The sequence below is a fragment of the Zymoseptoria tritici genome, chromosome 1 (genome assembly GCF_000219625.1).
Source record: "Zymoseptoria tritici IPO323 chromosome 1, whole genome shotgun sequence".
Classification (NCBI taxonomy): domain Eukaryota; kingdom Fungi; phylum Ascomycota; class Dothideomycetes; order Mycosphaerellales; family Mycosphaerellaceae; genus Zymoseptoria; species Zymoseptoria tritici.
The window spans coordinates 5,166,903-5,179,189 of NC_018218.1; the positions used below are offsets into that span (position 1 = coordinate 5,166,903).

Below are 12,287 nucleotides of genomic sequence, written 5' to 3' on the forward strand. Positions count from 1 at the left end.
GCGTCGTTGCAGCTCGCATCGCCGAGAACCCGTCTCTCAATGTTCTCCTGCTCGAAGCTGGCCCGGAACCGGAAATCTCGACTGGATCTCAAAATATTCGCCGAGTGCCAATGAAGGGCCAGTCCGAGACGTTCGACGACCGAATTGACTGGAACATCGAAGTCGGATTCCCAGATGGCGGATCAATGCATGTTGCGCAGGCGAAGGTCGTTGGCGGAGGCAGTAGCATCAATGGCGGCACGGCCTTGAGGAACGCTGTCAAGGACTGCGAAGAGTGGGTTTTGCTGGGCAACGATGCTTGGGGTTGGGACAGCGTCGAGCCCGTGTACGACTTCCTGGAGAAAGACGATCTCAGGCCGACAAAAGGCTTCCATCCGCTTGTCAGGACCAAAATCGAAGGGTCGGGTTTGATTCAGCAAGCCTTCGTTGCTGGCGCCATCGAAGCTGGCCTCCCGTGGGTCGCGGATTTGAACGCTACAGGTGCAGAAGGGACAGGAGCTTCGCCAGTCTGCCGGAATGGCGAGCGTCGAATCAGTGCAGCGAACACATTCATCGACCCTATCAGAGGGAGACGGAACTTTCGCATCCAATCGAACGCATTCGTTGATCGCGTCTTGTTCTCCGATCGGAGAGCCACAGGCGTAAAACTTGTCGATGGGAGCCAGATATCTGCCAGTTGCGAGGTCATCCTCGCGGCAAGTGCACTCTTCTCGCCAGCGATACTGCAACGCTCTGGCGTAGGACCTTCAGCGCTGCTGGAGTCTCTTGCCATCCCTGTGCTACAAGACCTTCCGGTCGGACACAATTTGTCCGACCATCCCTGCATTCCAGTTGTGGCAAGACCAAAGCCAGATGCTTATCTTGAATCGGACTTCTCGTTGCAGATGCAAGCTCGCTGGTCGTCGACGATGAATCAAAAAGCGATCGACTTGCAGATGGTCTGCTTCAGCTACCTCTTCGTCGCACCAGGGGCACCTCAGCCGGGCGCATCCTCGCGGCCCCAGCGGAGTCTTGGAGGTTCGGAGACAGGACATGTTGCCGGAATTGGATGCAATCTCAACAAGCCCACCTCACATGGCAGCGTACAGATTGGTTCGAAAGATCCTCTTCAGCAGCCCGTGGTGCGGCCGAATTATCTGACGACAGCAGAGGATCGTACTTCCGCTCGCGAGATCGTTCGACTTGGCTACAAAATCATGCTCTCCCGTTCGATGCAGAGTCGGCTGTCTTTACCACTGGGTATTACAGACGATACCATTCGATCAGATAATCTGCTCGACAAATGGATTCAGTCGCAGTATTCCAGCACATACCACTTTTGCTGCTCGTGTCGAATGGCTGCTCGTGAGTCAGGTGGAGTCGTCGATCAAAGTGGGCGAGTATACGGCGTGAAAGGATTGCGGGTCGTGGATGCAAGTGTCATCCCTACCGTCCCTGCCGCCAACACTATGTGGACGACCATGATGTTCGCTGAGAGAATCGGACGAAGCTTGAGAGACGGGGTCGATGTTGGGCCCCCGTTGCGTAGCGGTCGATCCGAAGGATTGAGCCGACTCTGAAACATTATTCCTGACAAACTCTGTCGTTCAAAGGATGGCGCAATCCATTGGCAAGGCGTTTCCACTCCAGAATTTCTCTGTCCTTATCTTAGCCTCTTCCTCGTCATTCTTGAAGTATGCACTATCCGAATGATTGAAGCTCGATTGTAGTACCTGGGCGCTCGAACATGCAGCTTGACGTAGCGCGCAAGATCATCGATATGATGCTAGTATTGAAGAGACTTTCAGCAGCGTACAGTTGTTCCATCTGAATTGACGAAGTGCTCGGGCTGTAAACGGGACGGTGTCTCGACACCTTCGTTGTCTCGTTTCCTGGTATGTCTATCGCATCACAGTAGGTAGGGCGCCGGTGGAATCCGAGTTTCCCACCATCATGCCCCGTGTAGCACACACATCTGCCAGATACAGTCGTTCAACGCGAGGAGCGCTGCGAGAATCTGTTGCAGATAGAGAAGGAGGCTGAGAACGTGTACCGGTCGGGCGTGGGCAGGTGTGTAGTTACACTGCGCTCCTTTGGCTACGGACAAACGAGGCAAGATGTCGTGGAAGTGATTGAGGACTGGAATTCGCTCAGCATTTGGCTCTTCTAAGGCCTTTGCGGACACACCATGATTCTCACGGCAGCGATGAAAGTGTCAAAGATGGTTTGGAAGAAGTTCGCGAGAATCTCGACATTCCGGAACGTGCCCAAGCCAAATCTCGACCCGATGGCATTGTCGAGGATATAGCCGCGGAGGATGAAGACGAGGACAACGATAATGAACTGGTCGAGGGCATGGAAAGCGGCGATGAAGGAGAGGAAGAAGGAGATGACGAAGAAGAAGACAACGTGGCGGACCTCGCGGAAACTGTGCCTGAGGCCAACTTACCCATCCTTGCCCTTGCCCTCCTTCCTTTCTTCTTTCATGCCTGCATTGCATCACCTCGAAACACCTTGGAAGCATGTGTCGTCCATGGAGTATAGGCATGTCATCCAACCCAATATCGCAAGCAGCCTACGCGCACGCAGCAGCAGAACTTCATCCCTCGATCCTAGCCCACAGTCTCAGAGTACATCTCCATGCGACTCAGATCTCGAAACAAGAAGACCTCAACTGGCACACGGACTCAAAGCAATCTACTCTCCTCTTCGTGGCTTGCATCTTCCACGACCTAGGTACATCTTCAACATACGACACAGGCCCCACACGATTCGAAATTGAAGGTGCCGATGCAGCTGTAAACTTTCTCAAGCAGTATCCGACGATCACGGAAGCGGAGCGACACGAAGTATGGACTGCTATCGCTATCCACGATACGCCTCAAATTGCGGAGCGGATCAGTGTACTGCCCAGACTTGTTAGGCTCGGCGTGACTATTGACTTCAAACGTCCGGCGGCGTTGGCGATGGTTAGTGAGAAGTGGGTAAAGCATGTGGAGACAGAGTTTCCAAGGGTTGAGATTGAGAAAGTACTGGGCGACGCTGTGGTCGAGCAGGCTCTGAAAGTGCCGGAGAAGGCACCCGCTGCTTGTTGGCCTGGTCTATTGTTGCGGGCGAAGCTGGCTGACCCGGAGTGGGAGGGAGTGAATAAAGCTTTCTGACCTTATAACAAGATTCGTCATTGCATGATACATCAAGGACTGACTATCACAGCGCTCAAAGACAAAAAAATCCGGCGAAGCAGTTCTGGTCATTCAATACCTCAAAACTCCGCTCCGACAAACTCCTCCCACGAAGTCAAGGTCGATCCCTCGAGCAAGAACTTGTCACTCTCAGCCTGGTCCTCCTTCGTACCCTTTCCATAATATTCCGACTCTCCGATCCACTGCATCATCTCGCCCAGGTCCTCCTGGACCATCTCTGGTAAGAAGCTCTTATAAGTCCCAACATCGATCAGATTCAACGTCACCTCCTTGCCAGTCTTCTCTCGAAGTTTCTCGGTCAGCTTGTTGACCGTGGTCCACTCGCTGGTACCCTGCACCCTCACGCCATCGGCCTTGTCGCCCGCTTCAAACAACCCGATGACAAACTTTCCCGTGTCCCTGGTCGGCGAGATCAACGGCAGAGCAGAATTAGGGTTCGGGAATGGTATCGAAAGAGAGAAATTGCCGTCTCCATCTTTCTGCACGGCTTGTTTCAACGATTCGAAGAACATGGCGGGCCAGTAGTGCGACACGATCATGTCGTCTTTGTTCGCAGCCGCGTACTCGTCCACGGCGGCTTTGCCATCAAAGTGGTCGACGTGGGTGTACTTTCCACCACTGAGTTTGGCCACGTTGGGAGCGCCGGACCACACCAGATGCTTGACGCCCGCGGCTTTGCTGGCATCCACGATCGCTTTGCCTTGGGCTGTTTCCGCGTCCTTGGAGAAGATGGACCAGAAGTCAGTGACGGCGAAGACCCCGTATGCTCCTTTGACGGCTGCGCCGAGGGTGGAGGGATCATTGACGTCGGCTGTGACCATTTCGACTCCTTTTGAGGCGAGGGCTTGGCTTTTCGAGCTGCTGGCATTGCGGGTGATGCCGCGGAGGGTATACCTTGAGGCCAGTTCGGAATGGGAGAGCACAGTGTTGATGACGCTGCCGCCTTGATTGCCAGTGGAACCGAAGACGACGAGGACTTTCTTGGATGTCATGATGAGGATGTTGTGGAATTCGAGAACGATTGATAGTGGTCGAGGAAGTTGCAGGTGTGATGGTATGGCTGGGAGTATGCTGGATGGATGCTGAAGCTGATGCGATGAGTGACTTGAGGCCCTTACGATATCGGAGATACGCTTTCTCCTATATATGCGTCTGCCATCGTGCCGACGGAGCAATATTACGGACAAACAGCTAGCTCATACATGCGGCTTACTGAGCCGGTCTGAATGCATGTCAGACTCCGAACCTGAACGACCTTCCATTTTTGTAAGCTTCGGCATCATGGCAGGACTGTATCTCCACGCTGGAGCCTGATGTTTATCAGAGAGTATGTTGTTCCAGAAGAATCGTAATAGTATGTCCAACTATGCTTCATGCGGAGGTTCGGCCGGTAATTCGGCAAACTGTTTCCCCGGACCGGCTATGTAGTTCGTCCGATCAAGAAACAGCAATATGCTTGGGCGAGCAAACAAGCAGAGGTAGGCAGCCGGATGGCGAGTCCTTCAGGATTTCCGGTGAGAGATCTATGCCGTGGTTTCAAGTGTTCGCAGACTGGAGCATTTGTACATGCGGTCAGCTCACGAGGACTGGCGACGAAGCTTTTCCCCTCATGGCGGAAGCGGAGAACCTCTTCAGCTTGCAGCAGAAGAGGAGCCATGTCGAGACCAAGCGAGAGACGTGGGGTTGTCTTGATCGAAGGACGAGTTTCCACGATGGACGCTGTGTGTGTGTTGTGACTGGGAATTGAGAGTTGTCCTCGGCCTTTTTGATATTAATTAGAATTTAGGTGATCAGTCATTAATACTCGCTATTGTTGTGATTGGACTTAAGCTGAGTAGAAGAAGACCTCTAATTAGCAGGTATATATTGTTATACAGAGAGAATCTTAAGTGTAAGATTCTTACTTTAGCTATCTGTGTGTAGGAATGCCTTAGCACTAGTTACGTGCACTTTACTAATAGTTAGTCTAATAATCTACAACACTCCCCTATTAGCAGCTGCATTATTACGAGCTATCTGTTACCTAAATATAGCAGGTATTTACCTATTATATAGCTAATCCTCGGCTTTAGCTTATTAAAAAGCATCTTCTTCTAGCTTTTTTATTCCTCTACTTTATAATCTACACCTCTTATCTATTTAGCTAATTTATTAGCTAATCTATTATCTATCCCTTATAGCTATTAACAATATAATCTATATTACTAGCTATAGCTTCTAAAAGAAGAGCAGCTTTCTCTGTCCTTAGGAAAACCTTTTAGCAAGTTATTAATAAAGTAAGAGCTATTAGTAGTAGAGATCTCCTATAGATCTATAAAGATAGTTCTATAGTATATTAGACTATATATTAATTTATTAGAGGAGAGATAAATAGATACTATAATAGAGTAAATATTAGGGCTTAGGGTCCCTTCTCTTTTGTAGCTTGCTTTAATAGGTTTATAGCTAAGCTTAATAAGGATCTCCTTACTATAGACCTTATTAATATAGTAATAAAGGAGCTATATAACCTAAGGGAGTAGGCCTTCCTAGTAGAAAACTACCCTAGTCTAATAACTCCTAATCCTTAGGGATTTATATTATACTATAACTAAACTCCTCTTAGCTAAATATTAAGCTCTAATAAGGCAGAGATAAAGTAGTAGTTAGTAGTATAGCATCCTATATATGTTCTTTTTAAAATTCCTTCTTCCCTAATAAAAACTAATATTCTCCTAGGCTTTAAGTTAAGATTCTAGGAGAATTAGCTTAGTCTTTTAGTAGTAGTTTTAGAGGGGCAGGCTGCAGGTTCTAGGATATGCTCTAATACTTTTAGGTTTTTATAGAAAAGTTTTCCTTTAGCTAGGTGTTTTTCTTATAGTTTCTTAGATGCTTTTATAGAGGTATATAGTTACCTCCTTTCCTTTATATAAATAAGAATAAAATAAGTGTTTTAAGTATTATACTTCTTAGTTTTGTAACAAATAAAATAGTATAATTCTAGGGAGGGAATCCTTCTTAGGTAGGAATGTAGGTATTAAGGCATAAATTTAAGAGCAATTTCCCTTTTCTTATTAAGGGCTAGTTAGTCTAGTAGTATAATTTCTAACTACAAATTAGAAGGTTACAGGTTTAATTCTTATATTAGCCTCTCTTATATATCTATATTAGCTGCCTAATATAGATATATAAGTATCTTTTTACTAGATTTATAGATCTATATATTAGAGGATAGTGTTTAGGGATTTTAGTTTTGTTAGACAGTCTGTAAGCTATATATCTGTCCTTACAAACTCTACCTTAATACTCCCCTTATTATATTATTCTTTGCAGTAATAGTTCCTAAGAAAGACATATCTTAATCTTTTAGAGTTAGTATAGTTTTCTATAAGGCTAATAGCTAATTAATTGTCTACTTTAATAAGGATAGTAGAAATGCTTTTAGCCTAGGTAAAGGGCTAGAGCTTATTAATAAGATTCCTTACCTAATTTACTTCTCTTATTACCTTAGTAAGAGAGAGGTACTCTGCCTTAGTACTAGATAGTACTACTTCTTTCTATAGTTAAGATCTCTAGATAACTAGGCCTCTTATAATTTTAAAGAGTATTCCTAAGGTAGACCTAGATATACTAAGATTACTAGCAAAGTTAGAGTCTAAGAATGCTTTAATCTAAATTTGCTTCTTAGTTTTCCTATATATAAGGTACTTATTAATTATGCCTGCAATATATCTCTAGATATATTTAGCTACCTAAATATGCAAAGGTCCTAGGTTCTAAAGGAACCTTGCATAGTAGTTAATAGCAAAACTAATGTCTAGTCTAGTATAGTTTAATAGATATTATAGTTCCCTAATAATCTTGTTAAAGAGATTATAGTCCTCCTTTGTTCCCTTATCCTAGAGGGATTTAAGGAGGGTATTAAGGGGGTACTTAACACTCTTTACATTACTAAGACTATATCCTTAAAGTTTGTCTCTAAAATAGTGTTCCTAAGAGACAGATATAGAGCTATCTTTCCCTTCCTTTAGGTAAAGTCTAAGAAAGATATTAGTATTAACAACCTTAATTATGTACTTCTACTCTAATCCCTTAATTAGCTTGTTAATCTTATAGTCTAACTATCTAAAGATCTAGAAGTTATTTATATAAAGGAGAATAAGGATGCCTTTCCCTTAAAAGAGGCAAGTATCGCTAATAGTTCTTGTTAGACTAAGCTTTTAGAGAGTATCTATAGTATCGTAGTACTAGAGAGCAGCTGCCTACTTAAGCCTATATAGTCCTTTCTTAATATATATAATATACTTATAGGCATCTTTCTTAAAGAGATAAGCTCCCTCTAGTAGCTTAATAAAGATCTGCTTATCTAGGTTTAGATTTAGGAATATAGTCTTAATATTAACTTATCTCCTCTTCTAGCTAAAGTTAACTAAGAGGAATAGAAGTATTCTCCTTATTATAGCTCTTAGGGTAGGAGTAAAGGTATTAATATAGTTAAGTCCCTTCCTTTATATAAATCCCCTAGCTATCTATCTAGCCTTATACTTCTCTATAGTTCTATCTAGGAGTACCTTAATCTTAAAGACCTATTTCCCTATAAGAGGAACTCTCCCCTTAGGGAGGGTACTAATAAGTTTCTATTTAAGGCATCCTATAGACTTAAGTAACTTAGCTTCCTTAATAATAGCTTTCTCTTATTCCTTATAGTTAGATCTAGAAAGAGCTTCCTTAACTATCTTAGGATTAGATAGATTAGGATTTGTTATTTTAAGTTCTATCTTCTAGATCTTACTATAGTCTTTTCTTATAATTAATCTTCTACTTCTTAAGAGTCTAAATATGCCTAAGCTTTTAGGACTTGCTTTATTACCTAATTTCTTAGGTCTCTTAGGGCTTCTCCCTACTTTCCTCTTTCCTATAATATAAATATCTAGGAAAGGAGTTATAGTATAATCTTAGAGGTCTTCCCTTTTAGGGCAATTCTCTACTAATACTTAATATTATAGCTATATTAATAAGGTATTAGCCTACTCCTAGAATCCCTTAGGACTTTCTTAGAATCCCTTAGGACTTCTTATTTCCTTAGAAATATACTCCCCCTAAGCTAGCTAGGAGGCTTCTTTATACTTAGTAGCCTCTAGCTAATTAGGCTTAGACTACTTATGTTAGTTATCTTAGGACTATATATCCTAACCTAATATTTGCTCCTCCTAAGATATTAAAAGGGAGGCTTAGTTTCTCTCTCTCTATATAGTATTAAATATATTCTCTACTTCTTAAAGATAAGAAGTAGTAAGAGGTTAGGCATCTTGCCCTTAGGCATCCTAGCCCTAATCTTAATCCTTAGTGTAGATAGTATAGACTTCCTGTTCTATAGTAATAGGTTATATTAGTTATAGGAAACTCTCCCCCTAAAAGTCTAGGGCAGCAGGTATTATACTATATACCTTATCCTTATTATATGTTATATAAGGAGAGGTTATAATCTTATATTAAAACCTAGTAAGGGCAGATAGTTTAAACTTTTAAACTATATAGTTAGTTAAAGTGTTCTCCTAGAATCCTAAATTCTAGTATTTCTCTGCTCTAGGATAGAACTTCTATAAATTAGGTCTCTCCTAATTATACAGATATGCTCTATATCTAAATCTCCTAACCTTTGTTAGATTAATATATAGAATTCTAGTATTAAGATCTTAATTAAATTCCTAAAAAGGAATCTTATTAGTTAATAGGTATACTAGCCTATTAGTAAGGAAGATTATATATATAACTACAAAACTCTAGAAAGGGAGAGGTAGGCTAGAGTTAATTATTATTATTCTTGCCTTGTTAAGGATAACCTTATTAGATAATTCTGCAATTCTATTCTACTTAGGAGTATAAGGAGCTAAGAAATCCTATCTTAGTCTCTTATTCTCTACAAATATAATTAGATTATTATTATTAAACTCTCCTCCTCTATCTAAGAACTAGATCTTAACTATCTTTTTATACTAGTTAAATATTTTAGTAGTCTATTTCTTAATAATTTATACAGCTTATAATTTAAGCTTATAGAAGATAGCCTATCTTCTTCTTAACTTTGCATTAGTAATTATAAGGATATACTTATATCTAAAGATGTCTAATAGAAAGATTAGTCCTATAATGTTAATATAGACCTTATCTAATAAGGATTAAGGTATTAGTCTTAGAGTTCTTAATACTACTCTCTATAACCTTACAAGCTTATATAGCTTATAGTACTTAAGTGTAGATATGTTAATCTGCTTAAGTCCTTAGACTTAAGCCTTTGTTATACTAAGAATCTTGTTCCCTATATAGCCTAGTCTCTAGTACTATCTTATTATATTAGCCTTAGGTATAGCAAAGGCTAGATAGAATATATTCCTATTAGTTATAGAAGCAACTTTAGTACTCCCCTTAGGAAGAGAGATAGTTGTATTTTAGAGGATTAGAATATTATAAGTAAACTAAACCTTGCCTATCTTCTTATTATTCCTTAGAATATATAAAGATAGCCTATCTAGGTAGACCTTGCACTTTAGCTAGAGAGTCTCTACTAAGATAAGGTTATAATTAGAGTTAGGAGAGTATAATACATCTTGCAAGGTAATATTTAACTTATTCCCCTTATACTTTATTATAATCCTTACACTTCCTAAGTATATAACTATGCTTTATCTAATAGCTTAAGAGAACCTAATTAGGGTTTCTAGGGGTTTAAGGTCTAAGAACTAGGACTTGTTATTAAAGAAGTAGTATAATATACTAGAATCCTAGACAATAGTATTACTCCTTTGTATTTTAGCGGTAGTAATTACTACTCCTACAAATAAGCTATCTAAATTAGAGCTTAAGCCTGTATTAGAAGAGGAGATAGGCTTAATTGCTATAGTACCCTTTCCTCCCTTCTTGTTATGTCTCTTACTCTTGTCTTAGGACTTCTTCTTATCCTTATTAGATCCTCCTTTTCCTTTATATACCTAGGACTTTAGGGCCTTATTAGGGTGCTTCTTAAAGTAATCTGCATTTATATAGATATAATAGGTATACTTAGTATACTAATTATTATCTACTATAGCACCCCTAAATCCTTCTACTGTCCTCTATATCTGTAAAGGAGGTTCCTTAATTAATAAGGTAATTAGCTCTTTAAGAGTTGTATTCTTAATATAATAGGATTGTCTCTAGCTTCTTAGGTATTCTAGATAGTAAAGGCCCTAGATAAAGAATAGCCTAATCTACTTATTACTAAAGGTAAGCTTTAAGACTAGAATGTTCTTAGACCTAGAGTATTGTTCTGTTATAGAGATATACTTGTAATACTACTTCTAGAAGTCTTTATAGTACTTCTAAGTATTTATTCCTTAGATCTTAATATTACTAATTCTAAGAATCCTTAGGCTATTATAAATGTTTATAGTTATAACAGGCCTATAGGTAGCTATAATAGTATTATATAGTTCCTTAGCTATCTTCTCTATATCCCTAAAGTTAGGCCTTAGAGATTAGTTAATCCTTTTACTAATAATCCCGTATATAATTAGGTTATGCTTATACTAGACTTAGAGAGGAGTTAGTCTTAGTCTATTAGTTAGAATAGGTTCTATTATTAGAGTGTCCCCTCCTTCTTTTTAGGAAGGAGTTAGAGCCTAGGAGGATAAAGCAGTACTCTCCTTAGTTAGTAGAGAGGGATATCTAACTTTAATTCCTAGCTTTAGTTAGGCAGGGCACTAGAGAATGTTATAAAAGATATAGCCTAATACCTCCTTATCTATAAGGGCTGCTTTAAGCATCCTTAACTAGTTTAAGAAGTTACTTCCCTTTCTTAGGACTTTATTCTCCTTCGCAGTCTTAAACTTATTAGCCTATATTACGGCTATTATTATAACTAGCTCTTTCTCGGCTCGCTAGTTAACTATCTAAATAGTGTATAGTAAGGTTCTAGTAGCTGCGCTTAGAATAGACAATTCTTCCTTAAGTATGCAGTAGTTACGCTAGGCTTATAACCTGTTGTAATTAGACTTAAGCTAAGTAGAAGAAGACCTCTAATTAGCAGGTATATATTATTATACAGAGAGAATCTTAAGTGTAAGATTCTTACTTTAGCTATCTGTGTGTAGGAATGCCTTAGCACTAGTCACGTGCACTTCACTAATAGTTAGTCTGATAATCCACAACAGCTATCCGAATCCGAGGACATTGATTACTGATCAGCCTTGACATTGAAGAAGGTCACATCATTCTCTCCTCCTTCAACTACAAACAATCTCCGTCGAACTCACCCTCATCAACAGACATGTCGCTTAACACAGCAAAGAAGCCGGTGATCGCAGTGGTGGGCGCCGGTCCAGGAATCGGAGAAGCAGTCGCCCGTGGATTCGCAGCAGAGGGCTTCGCTACGGCACTCCTCGCTCGTACCGAAGACAAGCTACAGACCATGGCCCAAGGCATCGACAAAGACTTTGGACAAGGCACAGCACGGTACTACATCACTGACCTTCGAGTCGAGGAGTCCGTCATCGCAAGCTTCAAAAAGATCGCCAGCGAGCTCGGCCCAGTGGAAGTCCTCGTCTACAATGCTGGAGCACGACGAGTCAATGGCCGCAAGATCTTGGACACATCGTCTGAGGAGTTTGAGAACTTTACCAAGATCAATCTGTTCGGAGCTTTCTGGTCGACAAAGTGTGTCCTGCCTGCTATGCTGGAAGCAAAGAAAGGCACGATCCTCTTCACCGGTGCAACTGGTGCACTCCGCGGGCCGCCCGGTCTTTCAAGCTTCTCACCTGGCAAATTCGGACTCAGAAGTCTCTGCCAGATCATCACACGAGAATATCAGCCGGACGGTATTCATGCTGCTTTCATTGTCGTCGACAGTCCCGTGGATGGCAAGCTCATCGGCGGTGTGTCCCGTAGGAAGTGGGAGCGTGAAGGCGCGAAGGAGAAGCTGGAAGACCTGGATGCATATTTGATGCAGCCAAACGATCTCGCGCAGACGTATTGGTTCCTACATACCCAGCCACGAAGTGCTTGGACGCATGAGATTGATGTCCGCCCGCAGAAGGAGGGCATGTACAGTAGATTGTGACCTGCTGCAGCCAGAGAATCATCACATCATCA

At 41.7% G+C, this 12,287-nt stretch overlaps 4 protein-coding genes across 4 annotated transcripts; 3 read left to right on the top strand and 1 right to left on the bottom strand.

The window, feature by feature from the left end:
• Positions 1-185: 185 nt before the first annotated feature.
• On the top strand, positions 186-1,559 carry MYCGRDRAFT_32708 (uncharacterized protein; the record flags this gene model as incomplete). Its single annotated transcript, XM_003856654.1, has 2 exons — positions 186-830; positions 981-1,559. 2 exons carry the CDS (start codon positions 186-188, stop codon positions 1,557-1,559), a joined length of 1,224 nt encoding a protein of 407 aa, XP_003856702.1.
• A 966-nt stretch (positions 1,560-2,525) lies between these two features.
• Positions 2,526-3,140, top strand: MYCGRDRAFT_34239 (uncharacterized protein; the record flags this gene model as incomplete). The annotated part of the gene is made up of 1 exon (XM_003856655.1): positions 2,526-3,140. One exon carries the CDS (start codon positions 2,526-2,528, stop codon positions 3,138-3,140), a length of 615 nt encoding a protein of 204 aa, XP_003856703.1.
• Positions 3,141-3,241: 101 nt separating this feature from the next.
• Positions 3,242-4,174, bottom strand: MYCGRDRAFT_84210 (uncharacterized protein; the record flags this gene model as incomplete). The annotated part of the gene is made up of 1 exon (XM_003856937.1): positions 3,242-4,174. One exon carries the CDS (start codon positions 4,172-4,174, stop codon positions 3,242-3,244), a length of 933 nt encoding a protein of 310 aa, XP_003856985.1.
• Positions 4,175-11,466: 7,292 nt separating this feature from the next.
• MYCGRDRAFT_84211 (uncharacterized protein) lies at positions 11,467-12,255 on the top strand (the record flags this gene model as incomplete). Its single annotated transcript, XM_003856656.1, has 1 exon — positions 11,467-12,255. The coding sequence occupies one exon, from the start codon at positions 11,467-11,469 to the stop codon at positions 12,253-12,255; it is 789 nt and encodes a 262-aa protein (XP_003856704.1).
• Between the last annotated feature and the right edge of the window lie 32 nt (positions 12,256-12,287).